The 20608-nt window shown below is 40.4% G+C and overlaps 1 protein-coding gene across 2 annotated transcripts in view; it reads right to left on the bottom strand.

Moving 5' to 3' along the window:
* Positions 1-20608, bottom strand: part of LOC101699406 (olfactory receptor 10AC1-like) — a 60325-nt gene that overhangs the window by 13739 nt on the left and 25978 nt on the right. The window contains exon 3 of one of the 2 annotated variants that reach the window (XM_021254645.2): positions 242-423. In XM_021254645.2, the coding sequence (XP_021110304.1) occupies positions 242-263 (22 nt within the window). In that variant the 5' untranslated portion in view covers positions 264-423. The remainder of the gene's footprint in view (positions 1-241; positions 424-20608) is intronic. The other variant, XM_087196433.1, reaches the window with a different exon arrangement.

The raw sequence follows: 20608 nt of genomic DNA, 5'->3' as shown, positions 1-20608 counted from the left end.
CCTACTCACTTTCTCCAACCACTAACTAGCATGACCTTCCCTCAACTCCAGATACCAGTCACTCACTCTTAGGATTAATCCATGCTAGTTAGTACAGCACTGTCAGATCTTTGGAGTGTGGCTTCTGGCTTCCACTCATGCCTCTCCCCCCCGCATACCATGCTCACTTCCTGTGTGCATCATGTTTCACGCATTCTGGTCTCACTTCCGGGAATTCCCCCACAGCCCCTGCATTACCTACCAAGAAATGTTCCATTCATCATCCTTCGAGGTGCCTTCACATATCACCTCCTAGGTGATGACTTCTGTTCCCCTGGCAGGCTTGGTGTTCCCTCTGATCCTACAGTTGTTAAGGCAATGCCATTAAACTCAGTTTCCTGGAATCAAATGTTTGAGTTGTATTTATCTGAGTTGTTTGCTGACCTGTTGTAAATAAAGACATTAATTACTCAGTCCTCATTCCTCCCAGATTTGTGCTTCTTCTAGATGCCCCCAGTTGGTGTTTGTGACCCAAGTTTCTGGCCATGTAACTTCAGAGTCACAGCTCCCACCCTTTACCCCAGCTAATTGTTCCACATTCTGTTATATTCTTGTTTGTTTCGCAGTACTGGGGATCGAACCCATGGCCTTTGCACTGAGCTATGTCCCCAGCCCTTTTTTTGTTTTGTATTTTAAAACAGGCTCTAAGTTGCTAAGGTACCGAGACTGGGCTCAAACTTGTGATCCTCCTGCCTCAGCCCCCCAGAGTGCTGGGATTACAGGCGTGCACCATCATGTCTGACTCTTTGGTATTTATTATTAATGTTACGGTCAACCTCCAGTAGGGACACATAATCATCTTCATGGCAGGTACTTCCCCAAACCACTAGAATCATGCCCATCTCCCCACCCAGCCACCAAAGGTCATGTGTCAGCTAAAAGACACATTCCTCTCCGCTTTCTCTTCCCGTCCCCCAAGCCCTAGTATTTTCCTCCATGGCAAGAGAACTTGAGCTCACCTCTCCAAGAAGCCTGGTCTGGCTAGGTTAGATCACTGCTTCCACACCTACCTACATGGCGGATGTCCACCAAGGCCATGAAACTGCCAGAGAGGGCTGGTGTGATAATACATTGTCACCAGGGCTGTCCCATGATATTTAACCAATGGTTCCTCTCCTCATGGGTGCTGGTAGCACATTGAGGTCATTTTTGTAGTGCTCAAACCAACAGCCACTGTACCAAGAACCGTGAGACCCTTGATCTTCCCTGGAGGAGCTTCGTTGTTGCTGCTTTTCTTTTCTTTCTTTTGGTACCTGGGATTGAACTCAGGACCTTGTGCGGCAGGCTCAGTGCCACTAAGCTAAATTTCCGGCTCACTGCTGCTTTTCTTGGGAGGAGTTTCACTGTTTTCTTCCTTCAGGGGAGCTTCAGTCCTTGTCTTTGTCTTGGTCCTCATCTCCTGGCTTCCGGTGCAGGTCCCTCAGCCTCTGACACAGACTCTTCAGCTTCCAGCATGGGCCCTTGGGCCTTTCCAGCGCAGATCCTTCTGTCTCCAGATACCGACTCAGATGGGACATTGCCGTGGGCTCCAGGCCTTCAGCTGGGTCTTTTGGGGTCTCCAGGGTGCAGACAGATGTTTTGCACTCTTCCAAATCTGACTGTAGTAAGCACTGACTAATACAGTGTTTTAACCATAAAGAAAGGATAAGTGTATGAGGAGATGGAAATGTTCGATTTAAACATTACACAATGTGGTGAAACATCACGTGGTGCACCATTAACATGTGTAATCTTTGTTTTTGTGTACCAGTTAAAAATTAAAAAGATTTCTTAATGTTTTAAGAGCCCGTAAAGACTTTTGAAGACATTGGTTTAATTTAGAATTGGAAATCAGTAAGGGGGGGGGTTTGAATTAGGTTTTTATTCATATCATGGTTGATATAAGTTCATATCATATCATGGTTCATATTAGGTTGATATTATTCATAGATCTTAGAAGGGTCTTAAGGTCAATGTACATATCTTTCAGCTGGGCATGGTGGTACCTACCTGTAATCTTAGCTAATTGGGAGGCTAAAGCAAGAGGATCTTGAGTCAAAGTCAGCCTGAGTAACTTAGTAATATCCTGTCTCACAATTTTTTAAAGGCCTGGGGGTATAGCTCAGTGGTAGAGCACTTGCCTAGCATGCACAAGCCTTGAGCACTGAAAAAACAGAAAGCTCTTTCTAGCTCTCCCACCATGCACATTTGGACACGTGTGTGCCAGGATATCCCATGCTTCAGGATGTGGTCAGCTCTTTTGGGTTGACCTTGGGAAAGTCTGGGGCTGGAGCCAGAGGTTTGGGTCTGGTCCTGTCTGGCCTCTGATACAAATGTGATGCTGTTCAAGTCACATCTTCTTTGGGTCTCAGATTCCTAATCTGTCTCCCTGATGTGGGATTCAGGCTCTGGGTCCCTGAGAGCACACCCAAGATCTACCATTCCTGCTCACAAAGGTCAAGAGCCTCTTTTCTGCTCTTCTTTGACCCAGCATGGTCCACAGAACTCACAGGAGCTGTGGGTCCAAGTACCTCTGTGTATTGCTCTCAGCTCTTTCAGTTACCAGACATCAGACCTTAGAGGGTTTTGTTCATCTTATGAAGCCTCAGCAACATCCTCAGCCCCCCAGGATTTGTAATGATCACTTTGCGTGGAAACCATCTCACACAGTGGTCCCTGCATTTAGCAAGCACAAATGAGTCAAAGAATACCAAAATATCAAGATGTGCTCAGTCCTTTCTCTGCGTCCTGCTCAGCATGCTCTGGTTACATTCTACTTTAGCTGAAGCCAGGCATGGTGGTGCACACCTATAATGCAGGCTCTCTGGGAGGCTGAGGCAGGAGGATGGCAAGTTCAAGCCCAGGCCGGGCAAATTAGCAAGTAGGCAAGACCTTGTCTTAAAATAAAAAATAAAAGGACTGGGGATGTAGCTCAGTGTGAAGGCCCTGGATTCAATCCCTAGTGCCGCAAAGCAAGCAAGCAAACAAAATAATCTGAGCCGACACCCCCTGCATGGAAGACTTATCTGCAAAGATGAAGAAAGTAGAGGGAGAGAGAGAGAAGGAACTGTGCGGATCAAGGTGGCTGAGGCAGGTAGAACACGGGCTCACCTTTACTTACTGCTCTGATGCCGCAACCCAGGTCCCTTTACACTTCCAGCCCCGGTCTCTCGTCCCCATCCCCTGCCCCAGCTCTTCCTCCTTGCTTTCCCAGACTGATGTTGCCTCCTACTTACCTTTCGTTAGTAATGCCCCCATGTTCCCTAAAGCACTCATGGAAGTGAGACAACAGAATGACTATTGCTGCTGCTACTCTTTCTGCTCTCTTGTATTGTGCAAATGCTGTTCTAAGCACTAGGCACCCCATGTGCCAGTCCTTCCTTCTTTCCTTCCTTCCTCCCTCCATCCCTTGTCTCCTTTTTTCCTTCTGGGGATTGAGCCCAGGGGTGCTCTACCACTGGGCTATATACTTAGCCCTTTTTAAAATTTTGTAACACGGTCTTACTAAGTTGCCCAGGCTGGGCTAAAATGGCAATCCTCCTGCCTCAGCCTCACAAAGTTGCTAGGATTACAGGCATGTAGCATGAAGACCAGCACGATATTACCTATATAGAGTTATAGTCTATGTAATAGGTATTATTATTAATAATTTATAGAAGAGGAAGCTGAGACAGAGAGCTTCTCCCTAAGCTGGGATTTGTCTCCAGCTGTCTGATTTCAAAGTCTATGCTCTTGTGTAAGAAGAGCTACTCCACTACGTATTCCTAGAATCTGTTTGCATTTTCCCCACCCACAAGAAAGAGAAGAGAAAGAAGCAGACTTCAAAAGTAAACACAGAGACAAAGAGGTGCCAAACCAAGTGAAGTGTGGTGGCAAACACCTGTAATCCCAGCACTCTGCAAGGCTAAAGCAGGAAGATCACAAGTTTTGAGTCCAGCCTGGGCAACTTAGTGACTTAACAAGGCCCTATCTCAAATTACATTAAATCAAATTAAATTTAAAAGGCTAGGTATGTAACTCAGTATGAAGGCTCTGGGTGCAATCCCAGTACCACCAAAAACACACATCATTAACAACAACAATAAAAGTGGTACAGAACCTGAAAGAGGCAACAGCAGAGGCTGTGTGAGGATGAAGTGTACAGCTGGTGGGCAGTGGCAGACAGATGAAGAGCGAGGACATGAGGGCTGGGGATTTAGCTCAGTGGTTTCGCTGCCTGCTGCACAAGTGCAAGGACCCAAGTTCGATCCCTGGTACCAAAAAAAAAAAAAAAAAGCTCAAGGACCTGAGTTCAATCCCCAGTACCAAAAAAAAAAAAAAAAAGAGTGAGGACATATACCATGCATCACCGGATGGTACAACCACAGCTTAGTGGCTTACCAGGCTTTGGGCTACAAAAGTGGAGCTGGATGGAGAGGGATTGAGAAGGAAAGATTAGGGGGCAGGTTGGGGTTTCAGACCCCCATCAGCCTCCTGACCCTGAGACTCCTCCCTTTTAGGACTTTTCTCTGAACTTCAAACATTGGTTTTAGTTGGTTGCTTCTACCAGGAGCTTTGAACTCAATCTCTAACATACCCCACAAAGAGCCATCTTCCTTGTTATGTCTGGATGGGAATACCAGGGTGTGTAAGATTAATTTAAAGATGTCCAGATGCAGGACCACCATACCCTGAATCTCAACCTTCTTCAACTCTCAGCTCTTTGGTTGGTCAAGCCCACTGCCCACCCTTCTGTCCTGGAGGGAATACAATGACTCACGAGAGAGGGAGAGGTCACACTGGGATAGAGGAGGAGGTTAACTGGATTCTGGAGCCCCCATAGCTTTATGGTCTTGCCCTCCAATATCTTAGGCCTCAGTCTTTACTTGCAAGTCAGACAAGAACCTGGAAATGCCATGCTCACCCACTTCTCCCTGATCTTACATGTACTTCTCCAATATCAAAATGTTCATTTCCTACCTGGAAATTTACTCATTCTTAGAGGTCCAGATAAAAGGCTAACACCTTTGTAAACAAAAATATAAAGAAACAGAGTCAACTGTAGGATCTTAGAGAAAATGAGAGCAGACTATCTCTACTACATCTTTATCCCTTTTCTACCCTGATCATCCAACTTCTATTCTCAGTAAGGAGGGGGCACTTACTCTAATAAGAAAAGAGTTACTAATAGGTTTCCTAGGGCCCACTTATGGGTCTGACTTGATTCAAAGCCCCAGAGCCTCATTAGCAATATTCTTCCCAACTCTGCTGTCTAAGGACCATGATGGTCTCAGAAGACTGGGGATTGAGGGATGAAGAGATGACTTGGGAAATCTGAGCTTCAATATCCTGGGAGAGTCTGAAACTTTGGGCCAAGGAGACAGGAACCCATTTCCCTGCAATGACAATGGGACTGTCTACAGCAAGAGCAGGGACAAACTTGAATTCAGGGGAATAAGTAGCTCCCCAAAATTTTGGTAGCTGCTTCCTGTAGATAAGTTTACTGCTCTGTCCACATTTTCCCAGAATTTGAACCAAAGTGTAACTAGAAAACTGATGATCTCAGAATGGTCTGATTGGGAGTAACATCAGAAACATGGCAGAGTAGGAGGTCTTAGCCCTTGAATCCCACAAAAAAACAATAATCTAGCAGCTTTCTGTGGACTCAAGTAGTTCTAGAAAGCCCCAGAGTTCAAATAAGGAGAAGCAGCAACCAAGTACAACACAAAACCTAATAATAACTTCATAGAAAGGACTAAGAACAGTTTCATTTTTCTCGTATCATCCCATCTCCAAGGATGGTACACATCAGGGATGAGAAACCTTTTCCACAGGTTCCTCTTCAGGGGAAAAGAGTAGCAAGAGGACCCCAGAAGCTGTTACCAACAATGATCCCAGCAACCTTCACTGTCACTACACATTCCCATTGACTTCACTGACAAAGGTCTCTACAGTCTTCACTGTCCTGGACTCCAGCTGCTGGAGCCACCTGGAGCCCAGGCCACTCTACCTTCCTGGCACTGGAATCACTATACCATCCTACACTGGTACCCCTATACCCAGAACCACTATGACTCCTCACACACCCAGCCAGAACCCTTGTTCCCACCTGAAAGTGAAAGTCTGCCTACTGAAGCCATCCATAATATCTGGATATCATGACTGCTTCTTCAAATAAGATACCAATGTAGCAAGGAACACTAGAAATTAGGGAATATGACACCTCTAAAGAAATACATATCCAGTAACTCCAAAGAAAAGGAGATCTATGAATTACCAGAAGAGAAATTCTAAATAATTGCTGTGAAGAACTCCAGAGAGCTACACAAGAACACAGATGGGTAACTCAACAAAATCAGGGAAATGCATGAACAAAATGAGAAGTTTCACAAAGACTGAAATCATAAAATGTGAATGAACTAATACACTGAAGCTAAAGAATACAATGACTCAAATAAAAAATACACTAAAGAGCTTCAGCAGCAGATTTGATCAAGAAGGACCAGGGGAACCACACCTGCCTCTCAAGCGCAAGGTCCTGAGTTCAATCCCTGGTACAAAAAAAAAAAAAAAAAAGATCAGCAAACATGAAGACAGTCATTTGAAAATTTTCAAATGGAAAATAGAAAAAAATATATGAAATAGAAAAAAAGAGGAAGAAACTCTATAGGATTATAGAATGTCATCAAGAAAACCAATATATCATAGTACTAGAAGGAAAGAGGAAAATAGAAAAATAACTTAAAGAAACAGTAACAAAAATAATACTGAGGAAACAGGCATCCATATTCAAGAAGTCCAAAGAACCCAAAAGAGGTCTAACATGAAGGGATTTTCATTGAGATGCATTATAATTAAAATGTCAAAAGTCAAAGAGAACTTCAGAAGAAACATGAAAAAGTGAATCATCACCTATGAAGAAACCTCCATAAGACTATCAGCTGATTTCTCAGCAGAAACTTTGCAGGCCATGAGAGAATGGAATAATATATCCAATGTACTGAAAGAAAAACTGACAAGAATACTATACCTAGAACTATACTATAGTTCTATATAAGGTGTAATACAATACATTAAGCTACCCTTTATGTTGAGGAGAAGCCAAACACGGTGGTGCCTGTCTGTAGTACTACCCTCTTGGGGGGATCACTTGAGCACAGGACTTACTTCAAGGCCAGCTGGGGCAATATAACAAGACACCCATTTCAAAAAAAAAAAAAATGAAGAGAAAGTCTTTCCCAGACAAAAACTAAAGGAGTTTATCACCACTAAACATGCCTTTCAAGAAATGCTTATGGTTATTCTTCAATTGAAACAACTGGGCATGGTGGCACACACCTGTAATCCCAGCACTTGGGAGGCAGAGGCAGGAGGATTGCCATGAGTTTGAGGCCAGCCTGGGCTACATAGTGAGCTTAAGGCCAGCCTGAACTGCATAGTGAGACCCTGTCTCAAAAAACAAACAAACAAAAAACAAACAACAACAAAACAAATTGAAACAAACACACTAAAAAGCAACATGGAAGTATAAATATCACTGGTAAAAATAAATATACAGACAAATACAGAATAAAGTAACACTGTAGTGGTTGTGTGTAAATTACTTTAACCTTAGTGTAAAAGTTAAAAGACAAAAATGTTAATAATAACTATAACTGAAAAAATTTATTAATGGATATAATACATAAAAGGAGGAAACTGACTTCAAGAACAAAAAGTGTTGAAGATGGAGTAAAAATATAGTTTAATAGGCAATTGAAGTTAAATTGCTATGATCTTAAAGTAGGTGGTTATAACTATTTTCTGCAAACCTACTAATAGATTTCAAAAGTGAAACCTATAATACGCAAAAGAGGAAACAATTCACTGTAAAAATTGAGTAACAGAAGACATCAGGACAGAAAGAGAGGTACAAACAATTACAAAATAGTTGTAAAACAACAAAATGGAAATACTAATATTTCATTTATTAAGAATTATTTTAGGGCCGGGGATTTGGCTCAGTGGTTTTGTCGCCTGCTGTGCAAGCACAAGGACCCGAGTTCTATGCCCGGTACCAAAAAACAAAACAAAACAAATTAAGAATTATTTTAGCTGGGCTGGGGATTTAGCTCAGCGGTTCCGTTGCCTGCCTCGAAAGCACAAGGACCTGAGTTCAATCCCTGGTACCAAAAAATAAAAAATAAAAGAATTATTTTAGCTATGTGTGGTGGCCCACATCTATCATCCCAGCACTCTGGAAGGCTAAGGTAGGAGGATCACAAGTTTGAGCCCAGCCTGGGCAACTTAGCAAGAACCTATCTCAAAAAAATGAGAAAAGGGACACGCAAGGTCCCGAGTTCATTCCCCACACCAAAAAAAAAAGAGGAAAGGAAGTGGTTGCAGTGTAATTCAGTGCTAAAGCCCGGATTCAACCCCCCAGTTAATTGTAAATGGATTAAAATTCCCCAATCAAAAATCACAGAATGCTTGATTTTTTAAAAAAAAAATCCAGCGATCAACTGTCAATGGATTTACTTTACATTTAAGAACACATACAGACTGGAAATAAATGGATGGAGAAAAGATATTTCATGCAAAGAGCAACCAGAGAAAAGGATGGGTGGTGGTACTTATATCAGACAAAATAGGCTAAGAAAAAACTCTTACTAGAGACAAAGACTGCCATTGTACAATGATAAAATGATCAATTCAACAGGAAGATAAAACTATAAATATATGTGCATGTGACATTAGAGTACCTACATTAGAGCAAATATTGACAGGTCTGAAGGGAAAATTGACAGAATACAGCAACAGTAGAAGACCTTAAAACTCAAATTACAAGAAGGACTAGAACATGCAGACAGAAAAAAGAAATAAGTAAATAGCTGACTTAAATAACGCTAGACAAAATGAGCCAGACATATATGGAAATTTCCATCAGTAGAAGAAGGACACACATTCTTCCTAAGCACACATGAATATTCTCCCAGATCATGTTAGGTCACCCAAGGATAAAGAAAAGCTTGTGTTTCAAAGATGAGGAAGAACTTAGTGATTAAAATTATATTATTTAAATATCATTAAAATAAAAAAGATCTGGAATACAAAAGTTTAAAAAAAAGAAAGATCTCAAACACCCACCATTTACATCTCAAGGACTTAGAAAAGGAATAATAATCTAAGCCCAAATAAGCATATGGAAGAAAATAATAAAGATTAAACCCAAAATAAGAGAATAGAAAAATAGAAATAAAAGTTGCCTCTTTCAAAAGACAAAATGACAAGTCCTTAGATAAATTAAGAAAAATTGAGATAGCACTCAAAATCAGTAACAAAAAGAAATAAAAAGTATCATAAGGGACTATTAAGAACAATTTTAGACCAATCAATTGGGTAATCTAGAAGAAATGAATAAGTTACTAGAACCATTCAACCAAGACTGAATCAAGAAGTAGGACACTTGAACAGACCAATAACCCACAAGGAGATTGAATTAGTAACTTAAAACCTCATACTTAAGAAAATCCCAGGACAATGGCTTCAACAGTAACTTCTACCAAACAAATATTAAAAAAGAAATTAATGAAAAAAAAAAGACATTAATGTCAATCTTTTAATTTACCCCCCAAATGAGGGGAGGAACATTTCCAAACTTATTTTATGAGACTACAATCACTCTGATACCAAAGGCAGAAAAACACACCACAGGAAAGAAGAGCTACAGGCCAATGTTCCTCATGAACATAGATATCAAGATTCTCAATAAAATGCTAGCAAATCAAATTCAACCAACACTAAAAGGAGGATATACCATGACCAAGGAGGATTTACATTTGAGGTGTGAAAATAGTTCAACATTTGCAATTCAATCAGTGTGAATCAGTGTGCAGTCAACCAAAGATCAAGACAACATGAGGGCCAGGGATTTAGCTCATTGGCTCCGCTGCCTGCCTCACTAGGGCAAGGTCCTGAGTTCGATCCCTGGTACCAAAAAAAAACAACAAAAAAAGATCACATGATCATCTCAACTGGTGCAGAAAAAGAATGAAAAAATTAACATCCATTCATGATTTTAAAAGCATTCTCAACAAAGTAGACATAAAAGAAACTCACCTCAACATAATAAAAGCCATATATGGAAAAATCAAGATGGCAGAGTAGAGTTGGGCTCAGATCATAGCCCCTCCGGGATCTAGAATCAAGACATCTGGTGAATAACTACTTAGCAGAAAGAGAAGGAGAGCTCCAGGAATCAAGGAAAAGCCAACAGGAAAGTTAAAAGTCATGGAGAAACAGAAGACAATGTAAAGAAAAGAAGAAACATTCTGGAACACAAACTCCAGCTGGGGTTAGGAGGTACCTGAATCTGTAAGCAAAAGGCCAGTGCTGGTCCAGAAAGGACCAGCAGCCCCAGTGATAAACAACAGACTGGCAGTGGTAGGTCCAAGGAAAACCCCATGGTTATTCTAAACTGTGAATACAGTGTGAGATTTTACTCTGCCGTTGTTTCCTTCCTTATGCAAGCTAGCTTCAGAGAAGAAACCCACTACAGTGCCTGTCATAATTAGGAGTGGTATAATCAGTAGTCATCTTGATCCAGGGCTGAAAACTGAGCTACTCTGAGAATCAGAAGTCACAGAACAATCACACTTCCAAGTCTGGTTGGGCAATGGCCACAAGAGACCTTCATACAGAGGTGGGGAGGATAGTCACAGACCTCTGGGAAGGTTAAGCAGCAGGAAGTTCAAGCTGTGGAGGACACAGTGATCCCGCCCTCTGTAGTGAGGCTAAATCTGTCTGCTGTGGGTGAGGGGGCTGGGTCTGAAAGTGCTGGGATTAAGCCCAGTGATTTTTGTATGTTGGTTTTATATCTTGGTACCCTACTGAATTTGGTTATTAATTTTAGGAGTCTGTATTTCTCCTTTTTGGTTGGATCTTTGTCTGGTTTTGAAATCAGGGTAATGATAGCTTCTAGGAATATCTTTGGGAGTACTCTTTTCCTTTCAATATTATCAAAGAGTTCAAGAATTAATGGGCATTGGATCTTCCCTAAAGTTCTTGTTGAATTCAGGACTGAATCTACTGGGTCCTGGGCTTTTCTTACTTGGTAGGTTGTTTTTGTTTACTCCTTCCATTTCATTGCCTATATTGGGTTATTCAGGGTTTTTAAATCTTCTTGGGTCAATTTTGATAATTCATGTGTGTCTAGAAATCTATCCATTTCTGAATTCTCCAATTTATTAAAGTACTAGTTTTCAAAGTAGTTACTAGTAATATTTTGGATTTTGGCAATGTCCTCTGTGATTTCACCTTCATTTCTAATTGGATTTTCTTTCCTTATTTTGGTAAGATTGGCTATAGGTTTGTCTGTTTTGTTTATTCTTTCAAAGAACCAGCTCTTTGATTCATTGGTTTTTTTAGCCCTAATTTCATTAATTTCTGCTCTGATCTTTATAATTTCCTTCCTTGTACAAGTTTGAGTTTGGATTGTTCATATTTTTCTCAGACCTTGAGGTACATCATTAGGTTATTTAGACTTTGTCTGTTTTTCTAATGCAAGTATTCACAGTTATGTTTCCCTCCTAGGACTGTTTTTATTGTGTCCCATGGGTTCTGGTATGTTATACTCGTATTATTATTTGGTTCTAGTAATTGTCTAATTTCTTCCTTGCTTTATTCTGTGACCTGTTGGTTATTCAAGAGTGTATTGCTTAATTTCCATGTTTGCCTAATTTCTGTGGTTTCTTTTGCCATTGATTTCTAGATTCATTGCACTGTGACCTGATAATATGTATGCTATAATTTTGATTCTTTTGAATTTACTTAAACAAGTTTTATTGGTGAATATGTGTACTATTTTGGAGAAAGTTCCATGTGCTGCTGAAAAGAATGTGGTTTCTGTTGTTGGGTGGAACATTCTGTAGATATCTATTAAGTTCATTAGTTCAAAGGTTGGTTCAACTCTGATATTTTTATTGATTTTTGTCTAGTTATCTATTTGTGACACTGGGGTATTGAATTCCCCCACTATAATTGTGTTGATGCTTATATGATCTTTTATGTCCAATAGTGTTTTATGAAGTTGGGTATGCCAGTGTTTGGTGCATATATGTTTATGATTATTATCTCTTGCTGTTGAATTGTTCCCTTAACCAATATATAGTGACCTTTGATTTTTCTGATTAGTTTTAGCTTAAAGTCCACTTTGTGTGAAAACAGTATAGCTACTCCTGCTTGTTCTCAGGTTCCCATTGCATGGAATACTCTTTTTCACACTTTGATTTTTACTCTATGAACTTCTTTTTGGGTTACATGTATTTCTTGTATACCACACAGCACTGGATTTTGTTTCTTGATCCATTCTGCCAATCTGTGTCTTTTGATTGAGAATTGAGACTATTCACATTGACAGTTGTTAACTGAAAGATATTGACTTGTTCTTGTCATTGCATTATTTTCCTGTTGCTGATCCCCATCCCCCTTCTAACCTTCTACTTAACTGCTCACCCTCCCTGGTGTGTTCACTCTATTAGACATTTTGGGATTGCTCACATCATTGCCTCTTTCTAGGATATCCCAAGATTTTTTTGGAGTGCTGTCTTGGTGGTCATGAATTTCTTAAGGTATTTCCATGACAAAGACCACGTTATTTCTCCACCAGTTTTGAAAGATAGTTTTGTGGGCTGTATCAGTCTGGATTGGAAGTGATCTTTCAGGGCTTGAAACACTTCACTACTCCAAGCTCTTCTGGGCTTTAACTTTTGTGTTAAAAAATCTACAGTAATTCTAACAGGTTCTTCTCTATAAGTGATTTGTTGCTTCTAGCAGCTTTTAAGATTTGGTCCTTTTCTTGGACTTCTGGGATTTTGACTATGATGTGTTGTGGAGAGGTTCTTTTCTGATTGTGGCTATTTGAGGTTCTATATACCTCACTTATCTGCATGTTAAATTCTCCGTATTTGGAATGTTTTCTGCTGTTATTTCTGTAAGCAGGGGTTTTTTATACCATTTGGGCTGTCTTCTGATTTTTTACTACACACATTCCTCATTTAATGACTAAGTTCTGTTCCTGAGACTAGGTCATTAAATAAATTGGTCACTAAATGAGGAATTATATATAGTATGTACAATATTCAGAACAAACAAATGGTCAAAGGAAACTCCAAGTTGATGACTTTGTTTTTATGGGCATAACTCTTACATGCAGTATGGTAATGTATAACAGAACATAAAACTACAGTACTGTACTGCACAGTATAATCAGAAAAATCACAGCACTGTACAAACAAGGTATACTGTACCAAAAGAAAGACATTGAGGCTCTAGATACAAGATGTACAGAACTGTATAAAAAAACAGGCCATAAGTCTGAGTGGTGGCTCGTAAGTCGAAACAGGACATTATGGTCATCAGTCTGAACAGTTGTAAAACTGTCATTCCAATTAATCTTAGTCTTCTCTGCATCATCTAGCAGGTGTTGGATCCATTTTTCATGTTTTCCCCTCTTTCTCTGTCCCCACCAGGTCTTGCTATGTAGTTCAGGCTGGCCTTGAACTCACTATGTAGCCCAGGATGGCCTTCATCTCACGGCGATCCTCCTGCCTCAGCCTCCTTAGTGATGGGATTACAAGCATACATCACCATGGCTGGCCTCACTTGTTGCTGTTAAGGTATCTCTGAATAATTAGTCACTGACATCAGCTCTGTCTTCCAGCTATGACACTCTGTCTGCACGTGGTCACTGCTACTGCCCATACTTTTAATCTCCTGGATTTTTGTTTTCTCTTCAGAGACTCAAATTCATTGCTAAACTGATCATGTTTTTTATCATTTCATTCAGCTCAGCTCACTTTCTATTAATGCCTTCTGAGACCTCACTCATCATTTTATTAAGTCCATTGTCTGTTTAGTGATATCGTCTTTGAGTTTACTGAGTATCTTATTGATCTGTTTTTTATCTCCTCTTTATCACTTCAGATAGTTCAGCTGTATGTCTTTTTATTTTCTCCCCTTGATGCCCCATCGATCACCTTTGGGAAAGTGGGGAGTTTTTGTTGCCTCATCTTCCCATGCTTCTATTGTTGTTGTTGTTGGTGGTGTGTGTGTTTGTGTGTGTGTGTGCGCGTGTGCATGTTTGCTGAGGTCTGTGGGTTGATTATAGTGGAAAGACTTTTTTTGCTAGTATGGAGACCTTGATGGTTGGTATCTGCTTTTTAGTGATGCACTCTGGGCTTGATGAAGCATAAGCCTTTGCCTCTATCCTAAGATCCAGCCACTCCCACTAATTTGGGAAGGGAGGTTTAAGTGTAATTGGTTTAGCACACAGTTCTCCAGGAATGGGTCATAGTATTGTTAATGACACAAAGGCAATCCAGATATTGGCATACAGAGAAACCAATTAATAGCACTCTACTATCCTGGCAATAGCAATAAAATCAGCAAAAACAAAAGCGTCAAAGTGGATATTGACATACCATAAGAACCAATAATATACTACTCTAAACCACAGCAAAGACATCTATAATTCTAGTATAAAGAAGACAAACAAAATATTGACATACAGTAAATATGTACTGAATCCAACAACTATACTGCCACTAACAATAAAAATGATTCAATAGTCACCATAAAGTTAACTATCTAAAGATTAATAAATCTTAGTGGTTATACATTAATGATGGAGGGGGCAGGGATGGAGAATAAAAAAAAGTAACATTTGAAAAATTAATCACTGAAAGATGAAAAGGAGGAGAAAAAAGTGAGGTAAAGGATTCCATTAAGGAGTAAAAAGAAATTAATAGAATTAGACTTTTTTTTTTGGTACCGGGGATCAAACTCAGGACCTTGCACTTGCGAGGCAGGCAGCAGCACCACTGAGCCAAATTCCCAGGCCCTAGAATTAGATTTTTTAAAAAACAAGAAAAAGAAGGGGCCAGGGATTTAGCTCAGTGGCACCATGCCTGCCTTGCAAGCCCAAGGTCCTGAGTTCAATCCCCAGTACAAAAAAAAAAAAAAAGTAGAGAGCAAAATAAAGAAAAAATTAATAGGAAAGAAGGCAGAAAAAGAAAAAAGGAAAAGCAAAAAGAAGAAAACCCCCGACCCCACTGCAGACAGGCAGGTCTGCCCATGCCCTACCGAGGTCCTGAGTCGCACAGAACATGCCAAATCAACCCGCTGCAGACAGGCAGGTCTGTGCACGCCCTACCGAGGTCCTGAGTCGTGCGGAAGACACCAAATCACCCTGCTGCAGACAGGCACCCACCTGATTCCACACTACAAAGACACAGAGGACACCAGACCAAGGTACTGAGTCCCACTGTTCCCGGCCCAGAGGTAGGGGCTTCTGAGCCGTCGTCCCACTGCTCCTGGTCCAGAGGAAGGGGCTTCCCAGTCACCATCGCTCCCGCTGCTCCCAGACCAGAGGAAAGGGCTTTTGGGCCACCTTCTGTCCCGCTGCTCCTGTCCCAGAGAAAGGGGCTTCTGGGCCACCATCCCTCCCACTGCTCCCAGCCCTGAGGGAGGGGCTTCTGAGCCACCATCCCACTGCTCCTGGTCCAGAGGAAGGGGTTTCCCGGCCACCATCCCTCCGGCTGCTCCCAGCCCACAGGAAAGGGCTTTTGGGTCACCATCCCTACCGCTGCTCCCGGCCCCTGTCCCACCTCACCCAGCTCAGAGGAGATAATCCGTGCAGGCGCTAATAGCCCCCCGCCCCAGTCAAAATGAGAAAACACGTAAATAAGTCTCAAAACCAGATTTCCAGATCACCTACAGCAACCCCAAAGGGAAATGAGACGGAATACTCTGATACTCAACCACGTGGACCCACTGAACTGGCAACAAAAGGGGATCTGGAAAAAATGAAATCAGAAATAATTTCTCAGATAACAGGAGAAATTGTGCCCCTAGTGCAAGACATGATTAATAAATCTAGAGAGGAGCTGAGGAACATGATGGAATCCCAACATAAGAAACAAATGGAATCCATAAAACAAATGCAAATAGAGTTCCAGGACATGAAAAACTCCATTGAAAGTCTACACAGCAGAATGAGCCAATGTGAGGACAGAATTTCAGATATAGAAGATAAGATTGCAATTAGTGACCAGGAAAAGAAAAATTGCTTCAAAATTATAAGGGAACATGAGAAATCAATCCAGCAGCTGCTAGATGATGCAAAAAAGAATAACATAAGACTGATTGGGCTCAATGAAGAAACAGGAGAGAGTGCAGATGACATAAAAAAATCTCTTCACTGAAATAATGGCAGAAAACTTACCAAGCAGGGGAAAAGAGCTTGACATACAGATAAGTGAGGCATATAGGACTCCAAATAGCCTTGATCAAAAAAAATCTACACATAGGCATATAATTGTTAAGATTCCAGAAACACAACAGAAGAACAAAGTTCTCCAAGCAGTCAGAGAAAAGAAACAAATCACATACAAAGGAAAGCCCATCAGAATCACAGCAGACTTCTCAACACAAACCATCAAGGCAAGAAGAGCTTGGAGTGACATATTCCAAGCCCTAAAAGAAAACAGCTTCCAACCCAGATTGATGTACCCTGCAAAACTATCTTTCAAAATGCATGGAGAAATAAGATACTTTCATGACAAAGAGCACCTTAGGAACTTGATGAATACCAAACCAGCACTCCAAAGAATTTTACACAATATCCTAGGAACAGACATTGAGGATCACAACCCCAGGAAGCAAAGCAGAATGAACCCATCTGGCATGACAAGAAATTAAATGTAAAGGGGGAGAACCCGACCAAAAGAAAAAGTCATGGCAATGACAAGTCAATACGTTTCAGTTATAACCATCAACATTAATGGTCTCAATTCACCAATCAAAAGAAATAGACTAGCAGAATGGGTCAAGAAGCAAAATCCAACAATATGCTGCATACAAGAAACACACTTAATTCAAAAGGAAACTCATAGACCGAAAGTTAAAGGGTGGAAAACAATACTGCATGTGACAGGAACCCAAAAAAAAGCAGGAGTAGCTATCCTCTTGGCAGATCAAGTAGATTTCAAACCAACACTGATTAAGAGAGATGAAGAAGGACACTACATCCTTGTAAAGGGAAGAATCCAAGAGGAAGAGATGACAATCATACATATCTATGCACCAAACACTAGTGCACCCAACTATATAAAACAAATACTAATGAACATGAAAAGTCATATATGCACTAATACAATTGTAGTGGGGGACCTCAACACCCCACTGTCACAAATAGATAGATCAACTAGACTAAAAATAAGTAATGAAATACTAGAACTCAATCGAACTCTTGAACAAATGAGCTTAACAGATGTTTACAGAGTGTTCCACCTCACAAAATGAGAATACACATTCTTCTCAGCTGCACATGGGTCATTCTCAAAAATGGACCACATACGCACACATAGAACATGTTTAAGTAAGTGCAAAAGAATTGAAGTTATCCCCTGTATATTATCAGACCATAGTGAGATGAAATTGGAGATCCAGAGCAAAAGAAACTGGAAAAATTTCATAAACACGTGGAAATTGCACAACACACTTCTGAATGACCAATGGGTCACAGAGGAAATTAAAGAAGAAATCAGACAGTTCCTTCAATTAAATGACAATGACAACACAACATATCGGAATCTATGGGACACAATGAAAGCAGTCTTATGAGGGAAATTCATAGCAGTGAATACGCATATTAGGAAAACAGAACGAGCCCGATTAAACAATCTGATGCTGAACCTCAAGCTTCTAGAAAAAGAAGAGCAGGACAACCCCAACGCTCATACAAGGGAGGAAATTATAAAGATCAGAGGAGAAATCAATGCAATGGAGACTAAGAGAACGATACAAAAAATCAATGAAGCCAAGAGTTGGTTCTTTGAAAGAATCAACAAAATTGACAAACCTTTCGCCAACCTTGTCAGAAAAAGGAAAGAAAAGGCCCAAATCCATGCAATTAGGAATGAAAAGGGTGAAATTACAACAGACCCAGCAGAAATCCAGAGGATCATCAATACCTGCTTCCAGAACCTATATGCCAATAAGATGGACAACACAGAAGAAATGGACAGATTCCTAGATAAATATGAATTACCAAAGTTGAACGAAGAAGACCTAAAAATTCTGAACAACCCAATATCAACCAATGAAATTGAAAATGCAATTAAAAACTTATCAACTAAGAAAAGCCTGGGCCCTGATGGCTTCACTGCTGAATTCTACAAGACATTTAGAGAGGAACTACTGCCACTACTGTTTAAACTCTTCAGTGAAATTGAAAGGGAAGCAATACTCCCAAATTCATTCCTGGAAGCAAGCATCACCTTGATCCCCAAAGCAGAGAAAGACCCAACTGAAAAAGAGAACTATAGGCCAATTTCACTAATGAACATAGATGCAAAAATCCTTACTAAGATAATGGCAAACAGAATGCAGAAGATCATCAAGAAGATCATACACCCTGATCAAGTGGGATTCATCCCAGGGATGCAGGGATGGTTTAATATATGAAAATCAATTAATGTAATACACTATATCAATAGAGCCAAGGTCAAAAACCATATGATTATCTCCATAGACACAGAAAAAGCATTTGACAAAATCCAACATGCATTTATGATAAAAACCCTACAAAAAATTGGAATAGATGGTCTCTACTTCAAACTGATAGAAGCCATCTATGAAAAACCAAGAGCCAATATCATACTAAATGGTCAAAAACTGAAATCCTTCACACTAAAATCAGGAACAAGACAAGGATGTCCACTATCACCACTCTTGTTCAATATAGTTCTAGAAACATTAGCCACGGCAATTAGACAAGAGAAAGAAATAAAAGGAATAAAGATAGGTAATGAAGAAGTCAAATTGTCATTATTTGCAGATGACATGATACTCTATATAGAAGACCCCAAGAACTCCACCAACTCCACTTCTAGACTTAATAACCAAATTCAGTCAAGTAGCTGGTTACAAGGTCAACACACAAAAATCAATAGCTTTCCTCTACACCAATGACAGACTCACTGAGAGAGAAATAGGGCAAATAATTCCTTTCACAATAGCATCCAAAAAACTGAAATACCTAGGAATCATCCTAACGAAAGAAATCAAAGACCTCTTCTCTGCAAATTATGGCACTCTGAAAAGAGAGATTGAAGATGATATCAGAAAATGGACAGACATCCCCTGCTCCTGGGTAGGAAGGATTAATATAGTGAAAATGGCCATAGTTCCAAAACTGCTATATAGATTTAATGCAGTTCCAATTGCGATCCCAGCAGCATACTTCATGGACCTCAAGAAAACAATCCAAAAATTCATTTGGAGCAAGAAGAGACCCAGAATAGCAAAAGCAATTCTAGGTAACAGAGACATGGCAGGGGGTATCACAATCCCCAACCTGCAACTCTACTACAAAGCTACTGTGATAAAAACAGCATGCTACTGGCAAAGAAACAGACTTGAGGACCAGTGGAACAGATTAGAAGATGCAGAAACAACACCAGACACACTCAGTCATCTCATCTTTGACAAAGGAGCCAAACACCCTCACTGGAGGAAAGATAGCCTCTTTAATAAATGGTGCTGGAAAAATTGGGCTTCAACTTGCCAAAGATTAAAACTAGACCTATATCTCTCACCATGCACTAAACTAAAATCAAAATGGATTAAAGATCTAAATATTAAAATAGAAACTCCGAACCAGTTGGAACAGAGGTTAGGTAGAACCCTTGAAGACACTGGTGTAGGAAAAGATTTTCTGAACAAAACCTCAGTTGCCCATGACCTAGCACAAACAATCAACAAATGGGATCTCTTCTTATTAAAAAGTTTCTGCACAGCAAGAGAAACCACCAGCAGTGTGAAGAGACAACCCACAATGTGGGAAAAAATCTTCACCTGTTCTTCCTCAGGGGAAGTGGGAGGGCTAGGGGAAAGGAAAGAAGGGAATGGGATTAATATGAGAAAATGGAAAAATAGGAACAAAATCTTTGTAAGTAGGGAGGAATGGAGGGGTTGGAGGGCTGGGCAAGGGTGAAAAATAAGAACCAAGAGAGACTATGTAAAGGTGCAAATTTCCAATGATGAATGTCATTATATTGTATACCTAAAATGTACCAATGATTAGAATGAATAATTGACAATGTAAAATAGGAAGAAAAGGTCCAAAGGGGTAGGGGTAGTGGGAGGGGCAGGGGAAAGGAAAGAAGGGAATGGAAATAAAGTCTTTGTAAATAGGGAAGGGTGGAGGGCGTGAAGGGAGGGCTAGGAATGGGGAAAAAATAAGAACCAAGATGCATTATATAAAGGTACAATTCCCAATGAGAAATGTAATTGTGTTGTGTACCTACAAGGTACGAATAAAAGAATTTAATACAAAAAAAAAAAAAAGAAGAAGAAGAAACCCCAAGCTCCCAAAAAATAATGAAGGGGAAAAAAAGAAAAAAATAAGTCCAAAGAAAAAAATTCCTCTGTTTTTCAATGAGTAGTTTCTTTCCAGGACCTGCAGTCTTGGAATTCAGCAAGTTAGTTTTCTCCTAGCTTTATGGCCTGTGGATTTGCCCTGCTCCAGAGGCTCCTCTGTCCATACACCACAGACTTTGACAACCACCCA

The sequence above is a fragment of the Heterocephalus glaber genome, unplaced genomic scaffold, assembly GCF_053883595.1.
Source record: "Heterocephalus glaber isolate CG9 unplaced genomic scaffold, H.glaber_assembly_v1.0 deba00001610, whole genome shotgun sequence".
NCBI lineage: Eukaryota > Metazoa > Chordata > Mammalia > Rodentia > Bathyergidae > Heterocephalus > Heterocephalus glaber.
The sequence above is the reverse complement of the archived record's forward strand: the minus strand, read 5'-3'. Positions and strand labels throughout refer to the sequence as shown.